Raw genomic sequence first — 15,358 nt, forward strand, 5'->3', positions numbered from 1 at the left:
TCTTTCCCTCTCTCTGTTTTGTTTTTCTTTAATCTCCAGGAGATGTCACAGTTAGGGATTTGGGATGCATCAGCAGGTGGCCCTAATATTCACCTCCTGCTGCAGAATTAATCTTTGCTCTATGGAAACTGAAAGACAGGGTAGAGAACTGAGTGAACTGCCAACTTCATCAAGACAATCTAGCAAATTAGTGTATGCACTGTGTACTTCGAAAGGTATTTCTTCCAGTTTCTTCTAATCATTGTGATTGCTGCACATAGCATAGCATGCCCCTCCTCTTCCTCCTGCTGCAGACTGTGGTGAGAGCCCATGGATAGATTTCCATGGAAGGGGACTGGAGAGGGAGGCCTTTTGGGTTGGAGAGTGTTTGTGGCTGGCTCAGCTATCCAGGGTTTTCTTTTCCAAGTTTGCTGCCGTGGTATCCAAAATGTTCATTTAAACAGAAACATGTGCAGGCACTGATAAGGGAAGAAAGAAAAGCAACTTTGAAACCAGTTGTTCCATTTTTCCCCGCTGGGGGAGTAAGGGATAACCCGTGACTTGTGCTGTGTCCCAGTGACCCAAGCTGGATTGCTGGTCTCCTGCTGGGCTGGAAGAGCTGCAAGCACTTAAGCAGTGTTCCTTGCTTTTGCACAGGACAGACCTTGGCCAGGCTCACACTTACTTCTTGAAGCAAGTTTCCTGACACAAGAGGGATAAACAAAAGAATTTTTCAGGTGTCAGTTTAGGAAGAGAAGAGAAAGTCAGTATCAAAATTAAAGATAGGAACACGGTCAAAGCCAGCTAAGGTGCAGTCTGCTCAAGTATTTCATTTTACCTGGAGGTTTGTAGCAGCACTCTGTCTGGATTTTATAATTGTTTATGATAGTCCTTTAAACTGCTGTGTTTGAGCAATTGGTCAGAAGTAACCCTTGTGCTGTTTGTTTCCTTGGTCAGTGCTTTTAATAGTGATGTCACTTGCTTGGAGTACATAAAATGCAGTGCAGGCTTCATGTAGGAAGAAACTTTAAACATGCACATTGAAGAATCTGGCAAAGCATGACTTGTAAGGAGGTATCCTTTAGTAGCAAGCTAATTTAATTGGAAAATGTGGTTTCATGCCTGAAAGAAACACTTCTATAGGTCTGGGAGGAGTCTTGTTGCAGACACAGGCTGTGCTCACTTTCTGGAGCACACTGACTGCTCCTACATGCCCTGGGGATCTCTGATGGCCCTGGGATGCACATGCACATCCCATGCTATTTTTATAAGGTTTATTTCACAGTTGCTCAATGACAAGATGAAGTTTGGGCCTGGGTTAGATCATTGTACCTTCTATATTTGATATTATGAATCTTTGGAAGTGGTACATGCCATGGTGCCCAGGCTCATTTGAGCCAAACCAAGCAGTAGGACTCCAGATGCATGTCAAGCTTCCCCTCAAGGAAGGTTTCCTGCTCAAAAGGGTGGTCAAAATACCTTCTGGTGAAAGAAGAAAAAAAAAAAAAAAAAAAAAAAAAGAGGTTGAAAAGTGTACCTTGTTGTAAGAAACTTTTGAACATCTGACTTGTGGCCTTCACATTTTCAGATATAAAGACCATATATAGAAGAGGTAGGGTTTTGCTTGTGTTGCTGCTGGTACTAAATATTGATTGTAATTATAAAATAGGGTATGTGGCAGTGCAGTGTGAGATTTTCAGTTTTTTTTATTTCCTCCTCTGATTTTCAGTGCTGAACTAATTCCTGTTTCATGTTTCCAACCTCTGGAGAGCAACAAGCCTTTCAAGCCTTCCAGCCTTCTATTGTTTCATTTTTATAACAAAAGCCAGATTGATTACAAGCTGACAGTTTCAGGATGATGCCCCAGTGGCCCCACAGCTGCGTTGGGGTCCTACACTGGGGTCAGGCAAACCTGGAGGATGCTGTGGGTGTCACTGCAGTAATTCCATTCTTGTTGGTTGGCAGCTGGTGATGGAGTTCTGTGGTGCAGGCTCTGTCACCGACCTCATCAAGAACACGAAGGGGAACACCTTGAAGGAGGAGTGGATCGCCTACATCTGCAGAGAGATTTTACGGGTACGTGTCCAGAGGGAGTTGAACCTTAGGGGCTGTTGGAGTGTCACACGTGGTGCTTGGGGGACATGGAAAGCCTTTGGCTCTGCTGGCTTTGTGGCTGCCGCGCGCTGGAGCCTCTTTGGTGCCAGTAGGCATGAATGATTCATGTGCTTGTATGATGCATAATAAATAAGCCCTTTTTAATGGCCTTTAGCTCTGTTAGTTCCCTGACTTTTGCCCTTCCTTTTCCTTCAACAAAAATAGAACTTCCTTTAGTATTAATAGGGCTAAGATGTATTTACACTGTAATTACATTTTCAGTTAACAGAAAGGTGAGGACTAATAAAGTCAATGGAAAGAATCTTCATGATTAAAAAGCACCCCGAGTTTTATTAAATCCACATGTCTGTGGCATTAATGAGGCTGCTGCAGCAATCTATGTTGGACTGGAATGTCTTGAAATGGGTGTGCCAGAGTTTCATGTGCTGGGAGATGGCAGCTTCAGCAAAGTTTTGCTTGCATTTTGCACTGCTGAGGTCAGATGATGTGATCATAATGGTGCTTCAATGTGAAAATCTCTGTGATCTGAGATTTTGTTCAGGGGAAAACATAAAAAATGGGTTGTGAAGGAAAACCATAAAAGAGCCACTCAAAGAAAACAAGGCAAAATGACTGCTCCAAAAGGCTGTGTCTGACTCTGCTGCTGCTGGTGTCCAGGGGTGACACAGCACTTCTCTGTTGACCCAGAATGCCACCCACCGCACCAACATGATGTGCAGAAGATGCTGGCGCTGTAGCTCATCGGTTGTTTTAAGGACACTGCTTTCTGTGCCAGGAAACCACAGGCAGCTACACGGCTTATTTTAGATGTCTGAGCTCTGTGAGCCAGCTTCTTAAAATAGGCTCTGGCCTGGAGTCAGAACCCCTCTGTTGACCCGTGTCCCAGGGCCACCATCGTGTGTCATCGCTCGCGTTGCGGCGGTTCGTTGGTGACCTCCGTGGGGTTGCAGGTGGTGAAGGGCTCCTGCCTTCGTGCTGCAGGAGGTGGCTCAGTCTTGGTTCAGAGGTTGAGGACCAGTCGTAATTCCAACATGAGGCTTGATCCCGTGCTTCTAAAGGATTGATTGAAATTCAGTTAAATTCTTGCTTTTCCTCCAATTCACAAGAGTGTGTGTGTGTCTGTATATATGATATATATACATCAGGTATAGCATGACTAAAAAGGGCTCCCATGCAGATATAATCTGTTTCACAGTGTTGTCCCAAGGTAACAAGCATAAAATGACTAATAACTACCAGTAGCCATAGCAGAAATTGTTTTCTTCTTCAAATATGAATGTTTAATGTGAAATGTAAACCTAATGCAAAATTAGATTTTGAAGTAATCCATATTTTTACAAAGCTGGCAATATAGGTGGATGTTACTTTGAAACTGAAATATTAAGTGAATGAAATTAAAATGTAGGTTGCAGAAAGAAATTAATGAGCTAATAAAAAAGCACAACAGAAAAGCTCATTTACCTTTAGCCTTTGAGACAGGCTTTTAATTTGAGCTATACCTCCATGAGGGATATGTGCAGGTTATAATATTTGTATTTGCATGGTAAGTTTTTAAGTACAAGCTTATCTGTGTATTGAAGTTCCATTTATTGCACCAATATAACAAGAGAATTGTTTTCTTCAGTTTCTGGATGATGGAAATTCAGAAAGGAGACAAAACTGTTCTGCTATTTCTACCACAGAAATGGCTTCCTGAGACAATGGAGCACATGGGGGGAAACAAATCTAGAGCTACAGAGGATTTTGGGTTAATATGGTTTCTGCAGAAACTGAAAAGTTGGGTTTAACCTCTATAAAACTGATGGTTCTTCTGCAATGGAGAGTACCTTCTGCAGCACTTACAGCCCATCAGGAGATGTCTTGCTTGCTGGGCATGTCCTCTCAGCATGGGACATAGGACAGTATTTGGGACACATGATAAACAAAAGCATTCTCAAGTGCTTTAACTCCAACTGTGAATGTTTAATTTCTGGAGCGTAATTGGTTGAGGAGGAATGTCAAAAAATAACATGCTTTGAACTTGGATTCCTCTAACCTTCCTCTGAATTCTCTAGGGCTTGAGTCATCTACACCAGCACAAAGTAATTCATCGAGACATCAAGGGACAGAACGTGTTGCTGACAGAAAATGCAGAAGTTAAACTAGGTAAGAGTGGGTTAGAGCTCTTGGAAGCTGCAAGTGGGCTGGCTGGGGAGGAACAGCATAGCTGCCTTCTACAGGACTTGGAGAAAGGGGATGGATACTAAGAGCTACTCAGTTTTTTTCCCATGACAGCCTCAGTAGCATGACCTTAGGTGCTGACCAAGTGCTGTGCAATAAGCTGCTGGTGCTTGCTGGCCAAGTTCAGTATGCAGAGATGTTCTTGCAGTGGTGATTCCACTCAGGCAGGTAGTTGGGCAGCTCTACGTCAGGTTCCAGTTGAGCAATCAAGACCATATTTTCATGCCCCAGATTGAAAACTGCCATGTGTGCGTCACCAGTCATCATCTAGGACTGTTTCCCCACAGCTTCGTAGTAGCATCCTTACAGGATCATCATCCATTCAGTTCAGTGTGACATAGCCCACACTTGTTTTCCAAGACGACCTGTTGGAGGGAACTTAATTTGCAAGAACTACTCTGAATTTCACAAGTGGTGTTAGTCACCCTGGAGGAGACCAGACATTCACGTGTAGGTTATGTGGGAGACAGCAGATCAGCACAGATGATGCCCTGATATCCTTGGATGTCCAGCACCAATGTTCTTAAGGCTGTCTTTTTTCATTTTGTGTTGGTTATGGAAGATCCCTGACACCAAAAAGTGAGGTGCCAGCCTTGTTTTCCCATCTCTCTTTTCTCTTTACAGTAGAATAAAAGCCCATTTTAACAGATGGCTCCACCAGCTCGTTTGGCTTTATGCTGGTGAAGATTCCCCTCCAAGGGGAAATTCTCCAGGGCAAATTTCCAACCATTGTGTTGCGCAAAGTGAACTTAGCGGACCATAGAGTATTTTCTCATTGATTTGATTTCATCAGTTTTTGCTTCATTTTGCAGTGCTCTGCTTGACATTTCCCTATGGGCCTTAGTTTCCTTGGCTGTTAGTTCCTTAAGTCTTTTGCATTTCTAGTTTCCAGCAAGAATTTAGGTAGAAAAATGAGGATTCTACCAATATTTGGCAGGCTCTAATTCAAATGAGAAAACATAGAACAAAGGCTGCTGCTTATTCATGTTGCTACCCCTGTTTCTAATTAGTATGAGGAGCTGTGATTACTTCTCATTGCCTCCTAGCAAGAAAAAGACTCAGGGTTTTGTACAAAACCTGGACATCAGATGATCAGGTTTGTCCTTAATTGACCTTTGTTGATCCCAGCAGAGATACAACAGGAATGTCTCTGGCTGCATCTTTCTTTCCTGACTGTGCAGAGGAGCTGAGCTGAATGAACTCAGTGTTTTACATTCAACAGGAGAGTGCTGCTCAGGTTTGTCTCTGACCTTGTGGTGCCATGTTCTCTCTCTGATCCACAGTGGATTTTGGAGTCAGTGCTCAGCTGGACAGGACGGTGGGCAGGAGAAACACCTTCATTGGAACGCCTTACTGGATGGCCCCCGAGGTCATCGCCTGCGATGAAAATCCTGATGCCACCTACGATTTCAAGGTACCTAAATGAGCACCTGCCTACCTTTTTAAACATCATTAGGGAAGTCGTAAGTCTAGCATGTTTGCTAATAAGACATGGAACAAATTAAAGCAGCACTTGTTGGTGCTTGCAGTGAGGCTTGTGATCGTAAACACCTGAAGAAGGTGCTTGGTATGACCTCAGATTTTATGCACCAGTACCATGGACTTGAACACTCAGGAATTCAGTATATTCTTGCAGCTTTGAAAAATATGGTGACAAGCAGCCTCCTGCTTTCTGGCCCTTGGATTTTGAGAGGTGCCAATTCAGGTCCAACTTCAATCTTTGTTGTGCTGTTCAGGTATCCAAACTGACTGTGAAGAAGTCTTTCCCCATGCTGAGAAAGATGTCAGACATGGGCTTCCTACCTGCCAGCCTGCTTTTCAGTGCTGCGTGTTTAAATACTACAGTCAAACATACTGTATTTACTCTATTTACTCCGGAGAGAAGTCAGATCAGGTTTAGAAAGGGCAAAACCACATCTTCTGGCCCTCAGGCTGGTGTTCACAGGGAGATCTGAAGGCTGCCACACAATCAGAAGTTCAGGGGCCTGACCTACTTTTCCCATGTCTCTCTAGCCTGTTTGAAGTTTATTTTTGGATCGGTGGCAGCACAACATTGCTGCTGAGTTATAATGTGGCACAGAGCCCCACACCACACAGCAGGGCCTCTGGAGGGTTCTGAGTCCCACCTGCTCATTCCAGCTCCAGCAAGGTCCGATGTTTGATGCAGGGAGAGCTTAATATATTTTATCCTGTTTCCGCCTCACTGCAAGTTTCTGGACACACATCTGTAGAAATGTCCCTTGGTTTTTTTGTCCCTTGGCTTTTTTGTTGCATCCAGAACTTGAATTTCCAGCTCCAAACCCCCTGAGGTCCACTGAGCGTGTCCAGAGAGGACAGGAAGACACATAAGCTCTGGGGGGTGAAGCTCAGACATAGAAATCTCCAAGTACCTCTGTTGATGTGCATGCTGAGGGGTCATGTTGTTGAAATGTTTAAATAGGACTTTTGAGACCCTCTGGTGTGGAGCTAGGCAGCTGCTTTCTGACAGTAGGACACTAGTGCAGCATCCCACCACCATGGTATGATTTGAGGTGCAATTACCAATCTCTCAGAGTTCTTGAGAGATGAAGGATTTTAAAGCAAGCGAGCAATGTTTTGGCATTGCAGCTATTGAAATGCATCACTCAGCTTTTGAACTGATGGTTTTCCAGAGAGCAGCAGAGTTCAGATTCTGGGTGACATAAATCATTAACGATAAGGTGATAAGGACATGTAGAAATAGTTTAATCTGCAATTACTTAATGCTTTTTGATTAACCAATTACAACAGGCGTTTCCTCAGCTCTGCTGATGGCAGCGCTTCGTCGCAGGGCTGCAGCTTCTCCCCACCAGCTGCCTGGTGCAACACTCTAATTAATCCCAGCTTTTTATTTATCTTTTAATTTTTTTTTTTAAAAAAAAGGACTGATATCTTGATAGGCCACTTTCTGCCCTCAGAAATCCCTGAGGATTTTCTTTCCAGAATAACTAGGGCACTCAATATGCCGTTGACTGATGCACAAGCGCCAGGATCAGAATCCCTCTATTGTCCCCAAGGATCAAATGCTCATAGTGAGCTGAGCTCTTGCATCTCTGATGTTGGCATTGACCATTCTCCCTTGCCTGGGGGTGGGAAACAGAAGGCTGATTGCTGCCAACACACCCAAGGTAGGGTGTATTCAGAGCTCCTGGTGATGTGGGAGCCACTGGACATTAGTTCGTACCTCAGATCACATCCCTCCACTTGATGCTTTTGCTTTGAAGTGGGGGATACAAAATGTAAATGACAATGATTATATTTTTCATAGGGATGCAAATCAGAGGCTCTCAGGTCTTGCCAAACGGCTTAAAATAATGAAAACAAAAGATGAGATTTATGGGGTGAAAAAAGGAATCGTCACAGGCTTAATCTCTTGGACAAAAAGCCTCTGATCTCCTTGTTTCCTTAGCCAGAAAGAGATGTCTGTGTAATCTATGGAAGGAGGCAGTAAATACCTCCTCACAGAAATAAACCACTTCAAAAAAGAACAAATAAACCCCCCACATTGTTGAATGCATTTGTTGATTTCCCCCCAGCCTCTCTTCCTTTTTTCTTCAGAGATACCTTGTCAATAAGCTCCCAATCAAAAGCAGGAAAAAAGGAAGATTGCTTCCCTTCCCAAGTCAAGGCAATGCAAATATATTAGGGTGACATCCTTTTGCTGAGTGGACTGAAAAGCTTTTCATACTCAAAAAATAAAGCCCCTCTACACAAAAAAAAAAACCCCAAACCCCTTGAATTTCACATCATTATGAAATGCTTGCTTCCCACTGAGGTTTTCTGCTTTCTCTGGGATACTTAGGGAGGTGATAATCCCTTTCTGTATTGCTCCAGCTTTAAGATCACCTGGCAGCTTGTGTATAGTACTGGGCACCTCAGTGTGGAAAGACACACTAGGAATTTGGAAGGAGTTCAGGAGCAGCCCAAAGGGATGGGGTCATGTGTGCTGAATCATGTGGAAAGACTGCAATAATTAAATATGCAGCAGAAATCCCAGCTGACCAGACACAAAGAATGGATGAGTCTGTCCTCTGAAAGGACTAGAAATAAGAGTTGAAAGAGAATTTTTAAGCAGGTACAAAGATGCATAGCAAGGAGGGCATTTGTTAAGGGAGAATTTCAGTTAAAAAGGAGAAAAAGTGCCTTGAAATTGAAAATCCAAGTTGTCTTTCCTGGAGGATATTTGTGAGGAGGTGCTTGTGGTCCCTAGAGGCAGTCTCTATCTCTGGCTGAGGTTTTGGGGTTCTGCACTGGGAAAAACAACCTTTCTGGAATTTACTTACTAAAGTACAGGTTTAGAGGCTTGAGATGACTTGGATGCCATGAGGGCAGCTCATGGAGAGGAGGAACTGAAGTGGGACTGCAGGGTCGTGGCAAACAGCAGGACAAAGAGAGAGCAGAATGTGAGAGCTGAAGGTACAGAGTCCATCCTTTCTACCCTGAGATGTGCCTATTTACAGCATTGACTGGTTTTGATGTGCCAGCTGGTGTCCAGCAAACTTCAGCTGCAGCTACATAGCATCAGGCTTGTTCTGGTCCCTTGTGCACCTGCAGATGCTGCCCTTGCCATTGCCACCCTCCCACCTCAGGCAGGTCTCTCCACCTCCCTGCATCTGTCAGGGGCTGTGCTTGTGGTGAAGGCACCAAAATTAGTCTGAGTCCTGTATCCAATGCATTGGGTGCTGGGTTGTCAATCATTGGCAGCCCTATACACGGTGTCCAGAAAAATTAATTAGCCACCTTTTGCCAAAAAAAACAAGTAGTGGCAGCACCCTTAGGGAAGGTCCTTGTTTTATTTCACCAGACACGTACTGTCTGTGCCTCTGCTGCTGTCCAGGAGAGCCATACTGTCCTTTGGGGCTCGTTACCAAACAGAGAGGTGCAGCCACAACTCATCAGGGGTGTTGGGACGGGGCGTAGGTGCTGGAGGAGAGCTCACCAGTGCTCTCTGGCAGGGACATGGGGATACAAACCTCCCTGTTTGCAAGGGAGAAGGTGGAAGGGAAAGCAATACAAGTGTGAAATCAAAGAAGTTGCCCAAATAGCTGAGTTCTCTGAGCTCCGATCATTTAGGAGACTCAAACAACCATGTGGGATGAGGAAGGTTTGGAAACAGGGTATATAAAAGTGCCTGTTTCTCTTCCCACTGGCAAACGCTGCTTTTTCAGGCTTCCGTTTAATGAGCAGCCCATGATACAGGAGCCTCCTGAGGTATCTCAAGATACTTCATATTTTTAATCTCATCCAGGCAGCCTGTTTTCTGTGAAGCTGTATCAAATCCCTGGATGTATCACCCAGCTTTAAGCAGGGATCTGGCAGCTGGGTTTGCTGCTTACCCAAGCTCTGAAGGAGTAGTTTGTCACCATCTCATCTAGGAGCTGGGGTTCATTTGTTGTTAGTTCACAGGGCTCATTAAGATGCCCCCACTAGGGGACCTTCAGGTTATCAGCATCTCCCTAGGCAGTGTCCTCACGACAGCTACTGGGAGCAGTGCCCCAGAGAGGTGGGCATGTCCCACACTAAAGCCTTGAAGGTTGTAAAATAAATCTTGGTAGAAACAGTGAAGCTGGGAGCCTCCTCTAAAGCCCCAGCACATGACAGGAGGATGAGACAAGCTCCTGAGGTGTGGGTAGAGCCATGCTTCCCCCCTCACCTGGTGCCTGCCATGGTGACAGTGCTCCCCTGTGTCATGTGTGTCCCTCTGCTTTCTTTTCCAGAGTGACTTGTGGTCTTTGGGGATAACGGCCATCGAGATGGCAGAAGGTGCTCCCCGTAAGTAGCTGCGTGGCTCTGTTTTAATTAGCTCTGGGTTGTAACGTGCTGGGGTTGGCTGAGTGTCAGCCAGTGCTTGGTTCTTTGCAAGAAACACTGTGCAAAGGTTTTCCCAAGCAACCTGGGCTCATTGAGATGGACGTCACAGGGTCCATGGGGACAAAGCTGCTAGGGCAGCCTGGTCCAGGGAACAGGATGGACAGTGAGCAAAGAGAACCCGGGGAGGGTCCGTGAGGCACCGTGCTGTGTTTAATGCCTCTTCTTGCACATTGCAGCTCTCTGTGACATGCATCCCATGAGAGCTCTCTTCCTCATCCCCCGCAACCCAGCCCCAAGGTTGAAATCAAAGAAGTGGTGAGTCTCTTTCTCAGTCTTCAACAACTGTAAGAACGTTTCTGGAGCAACTTGTTCCTGCAGCCCAGGCGCGCTGGGGATTTGGTGTTTGTGTTTATACAGCTTTGGAGGTCAGTAATGGTCTCCATCATCACCCCAGTGAGTGCAGGCTTGAGTCTAGCTCTCCTGCAGAGACACAATTTGATCTGAAGGAATTGTTCACTATGGGATGAAGGGCATCCTAGGTAGGCAGAGTGGAACACTCTCTGGTGCTGCTGTTTCACTCATGGAGTTGGCTTTTCTGAGGTGGTTTGCACAGCCTGAAGCCAGATGACACTTTGCTTGGCTCCCATTTCTTTCCAGTCAGGTTCCCTTTTCAAGTGGAAACCTGTATCCAGGCCAAGAAAAAAGGATAGTTTATCTTGAAGGCCCAGGAATGCGCAGATTTGTACTTAGTTTGGGCTTTATTTTAAAATTTTGCAGGAAAAAATACATCACTGTTTTTAAAAAAAAAAGAGAAGAAAAGCAGGGCATGCCAATAAAAATGTGTAGGAAAAATATTCCTGAAGCCCAGCAGCTGTTTTGTTACCTTATGTTCTGCACTGAAGGAGCTGGAGTCCTAAAAAACACTTGTCTTCGGATTGTGCTGTTTGCCTGCTCCAGGGTCAGCAGTGGTTTGGTCAGGAAAGATCTGCCAGATGTTACAGAGACACCACTTCCCTCTGCTCCCAGATAGACTGAGCTCTTGGAGGGAAGTTTTGCTTTATTCTGTGGAATTATGCTTAAGATTTTTATGAAGATGCAAAAAAAAAGCAGGAGAGTAATTGCTTGGAATTGAAAATGCTTTGTGCCAAAGCAGCAGGTGTTTTGTTGCTGGGAGAGGAATGAGAAGGACTTGGAGTCCTCTGCATCTGATGCGTGGTGCTGGGGTTTTAGGACCAGCCCCCTAAAAACTCAGCCAAGCTTTGACAGGAGGCATCTTGATTTTGTCAGCCTGATTATCAGCTCCAGTACATAACCAGGAGAAGAAGAACCTTTCCTGGGTAGCTCTGCAGAGGGTGTTAAAGATGCTCGCTCTCTTTGTGCAGCCTTTTGAGGAGACCATTAGTCAGCTGAGAAAATGGTTTATATTCTTGTTTTTTGCCAGATCACCAGTCTCCTACTTCATTATACTCTCACTGCTACAGCCCAGAATAGATTGTAAGACTTTAGAGTTTATTTTTCAAACAAAAGTGCTGTTTATACAGCAAAGGCTTCCTAAGCCACCAGGCAGGGGGGAGCTGATGAAATCAGGTTTTGAGCAGAACATTTCCCTGTCTCTTGAAGGGAAAAACATAATTGAGGTGGAATTTGCCTTTGTTCCCTGCTCTGAGACACCAGGATGGGCTTTGTACAAGCCAGGGTTGCTTGGCTGCCCTTCCCCTGGCTTGGCTAGTGGCTGTACCAGGTTTGCACATCTCTTGGTGGTGAACCATGGTGGGTGGTGCCTGCCCAGAGTCAGCTGGTTTGTCTAGGGCTGTGCTCCTGTGGACACGATCCCAGGCCCTTTGGGAGAGGGATTGCTTTGGAAATCATAGTTTGATGAAACTCCAGCTTTGAACCCCTCCAGGGTAGCATGGTGCTCACCTGGCCTCTGCAACACTCCATGAGCAAGCAGGGATCCATGTTCTCCAGTAGAGCTGGGACCCATGTACCACAGGCAGCTCAGACCTGTATCCATCTTCAAAGCTTTTGCTGCAGTGAGAAACTCCAGATGAAGCTCCAAGCCAGTACAACCCCACTAATGCCCTAAGAGCAGATTTTTTCAGTGGGATGCCAGGCAAACTCATTGTCCTTGGCTCATTTCTCAGCTGGAGGCCTTGGCCCTGGCCAGAATGAGTTCTGGAGCTCTGAAAATCTCTTTTTTAATGTGAAAGAAATAGTGAGGTAACTCAGCACTTTTGAGGGTAAGTCAGGGAAAGCAGGCACAAGAGCTGTCTGAAATAGAAAATCCTGAAGAGAAAAATACCTCTGTTGCGTGCTAAATCCTTGAACTCAGTTTTAAAATAGTGCTGTGTTCCTATGAAATGAAAGAGTCTTTGGGATCATTTTCTTTCCCAATTAAGGCCAGCCAGCAGTGAAGCTTTATTTTCTTCTTCCCATGTTTCATAGATAAAATGAACTTGAACTGTAGTGATGTCGTTCCCATAAACACTCTCTAGCCCTGCCTTATAAAAGATGACAAAACCTCTTTGTTAATGAGGTGATATTTGCACTGTGATACCACTTTTCATCCAAGCAGCTGCAAAGACTTTGCAAACATTGATTTAAGCTTTACAAACCCCAGGAGCTGGAGGAGGTTCATGAAGATAGGCTGACCTGCGCCCGGGAAGGGGCTGAGATGTGTGGTGTCCTGGATCAGAGTCAGGGAAAAAGCCCTTGTCTTCTGCACCAGCCCTGCTGAGGGCTGAACTGTGCCACCAGACAGGTTTGTTTTTTTGGAGAGGAAGATTTCAGAAAAACAAGAGGCATGAGCTGGTCCCTCTTCATGGCTGCTCAGGGATGCAAAGATGTCTTAGGGCATCTCAGGGCAGTGGAACCTCCACCCCCAAAAGATGGGCAAACCCATCCCTTCCTGGAAGAGAACTTCTTAGCTACTTCACCTTTAGGGTGCTCTGCACTACACGTCCAGGACTGGAGTCTCTCCATCTTCGTGCCAGTAGGGGAGAATCATATTTTAGAAGCAGATTTTTTTGGTGCATCATGTGGATTGTCCCTTCTGGAATACAACGAGACACGGAGTTTCTTGCAGCAAGGTGGAAGAGGAAGATTTGCTCATTAGTAAAGCTGGAGGGAGGATTTAATTGGATCTAGTAGTGTATTTTATTTTTGCATCTCAATTTGTAGGGATTAGCACTTAAAAGATAAATCACTTTTAGTCTGACAGCTTAAAAGTAAAATCCCTGAAAGCCTATTGTTTTACTTCTAATGCAATTCTGTAGTATCTGTTGGCTTCTGACATTAATTTACACTCATTTTCCTACTTGCTAAAGCTACACAGAATACAGTGGCCTGTCAACATCTTTCTTTCTTGTAAATCCCCGTTCTCTTGGGTTTATAATGCAGTGAAATTAGTTCTAGGGAAAGTTTTGATATGCAACACTTGAGACTGAGAGAAATTTCTTTATTTAAGATTGGGCAGAAACTGTTTTAGCTGAGATTGAGTTTAACTGTTTGTGGAAAGGCAGGCTGTGAGGAGGAGCTGGGCTCTGTCACCAACAGCCACATTCCCACCTCTGCTCAAGCTGTGCTGCCTGAAGAGCATGTCCTATTCTCCTGGGCCCATGACTGGAAGGACCTGGTGGATCTCCCTTTGGGAGCAGGGATGGGCTGTAAGCAGCAAGCATCACTCAGGTTGTCTGAGCTTGCATAAGCAATGTAATGTTAGATGGTGAAATCTAGAAAAAAACATCAGCCTGGCTTGTCCCACTCATCTTCAGACAATTACATATCTTGAAAGCACTGCCCAGGGCCACAAAATATGGAAAACAATACATGAGGGAATTGCATTTGTATCTGTATAGGTTGTCTCTCATTTCTGCCCGTGCTTTCACAGGGTGCAGGGAAAGGAGGAGGAACACTGCCTTGCGTTCTTGTGGTTGCCATTGATGACATCTGACTTTGGTGATGCCCATACTGATGCATCGTACTGATGATTCCCAACTTTCTCCAGGCTCAGTAGAATGGTGGTTTCTGGTCGTTGCACCAGGAAGGTGCAGACAGGAAGGTGCATGGGAAGGGTAGGGAGACAGTGATAAAGGGCAGATGTAATGGTGCTGCTTTGAAACGGTGCTAAGCACCAACAGAGCAGTCATGGGAATCCTTTTGGAAGGCTGCATCTGAGCAAGAACTCTGTAGCAGCCAAATGATCTTCTCGAATACCCACACGTTTCTCACTTTCTAATACGAGAACAGATGTTCACCTGTTTTTCTGTACCTTCCTCTTCTGTCCTTGGCCAGGTCTAAAAAGTTTCAGTCCTTCATTGAGAGCTGCCTAGTGAAGAACCACAGCCAGAGACCAACCACCGAGCAGCTGATGAAGCACCCCTTCATCCGAGACCAGCCCAATGAGAGGCAGGTCCGCATCCAGCTCAAGGACCACATTGACAGGACTAAAAAGAAGCGAGGCGAGAAAGGTGAGTGGAGAAATGAGAGGAGCAGCAGCCCTCTGGGCAATCCTTGACCTCTGCCATGAGCTTGGAGGTCTCTAACATAGACCAAGGAGCATCTGTGCAGGTGAAGCACATGGGTAGAAGAAGAAGGGCAAAGAGGGTGAGGTTCCTCATGGTCTCGATACCGGTTTTGTTTATTCAGATGGCTAAGTTTGTTCACAAACTGGTTGAGTTAAGTGAGTGTAGTCCTTCTGTGTGACTACATTTCCTATGGTTTTGAGGTCAGATTGGTTTTTTTTTAATTGATTCCTCTCACTCATTGAAATTAAAATGAAGGTCCATAACAAAACAATCAGTGTTCATAGGAGGCCTGTAGCTAATTGTGATGAGAGCTAAACAGTGGTTTCATCCCTTTTTCCCTAAGGAAAAATTGTCTTTTTTTTTTTTTTTTTCGTCCAAGTGGTGATTTCCACGTGGAACATTTAAGCTTTAATTCATTAAAAAGTGTGTGCAGAATTTGTTTCTGCACATGTATGTACTGGTGTGTGGAGCTAAACAGGGTTTCATCCCTTTTTCCCTAAGGAAAAATTGTCTTTTTTTTTTTTTTTTTCGTCCAAGTGGTGATTTCCACGTGGAACATTTAAGCTTTAATTCATTAAAAAGTGTGTGCAGAATTTGTTTCTGCACATGTATGTACTGGTGTGTGGGAGGGAGAAGCTGCTAAGCTGAATTTTCCCCAGCTCACGTATTTTCATGCCATGTCTGTTGAT

General features: G+C 44.9%; 1 protein-coding gene across 1 annotated transcript in view; it reads left to right on the forward strand.

The window, feature by feature from the left end:
- The window catches only part of TNIK (TRAF2 and NCK interacting kinase), a 131,116-nt gene that overhangs the window by 66,397 nt on the left and 49,361 nt on the right, over positions 1-15,358 (forward strand). Inside the window, exons 5-10 of the mRNA XM_010006829.1 lie at positions 1,945-2,055; positions 4,149-4,239; positions 5,598-5,728; positions 10,050-10,104; positions 10,380-10,458; positions 14,437-14,612. Of these exons, the coding sequence (XP_010005131.1) occupies positions 1,945-2,055; positions 4,149-4,239; positions 5,598-5,728; positions 10,050-10,104; positions 10,380-10,458; positions 14,437-14,612 (643 nt within the window). The remainder of the gene's footprint in view (positions 1-1,944; positions 2,056-4,148; positions 4,240-5,597; positions 5,729-10,049; positions 10,105-10,379; positions 10,459-14,436; positions 14,613-15,358) is intronic.

This window comes from Chaetura pelagica, unplaced genomic scaffold (assembly GCF_000747805.2).
Source record: "Chaetura pelagica isolate M959 unplaced genomic scaffold, ChaPel_1.0 scaffold341, whole genome shotgun sequence".
Classification (NCBI taxonomy): Eukaryota; Metazoa; Chordata; class Aves; order Apodiformes; family Apodidae; genus Chaetura; species Chaetura pelagica.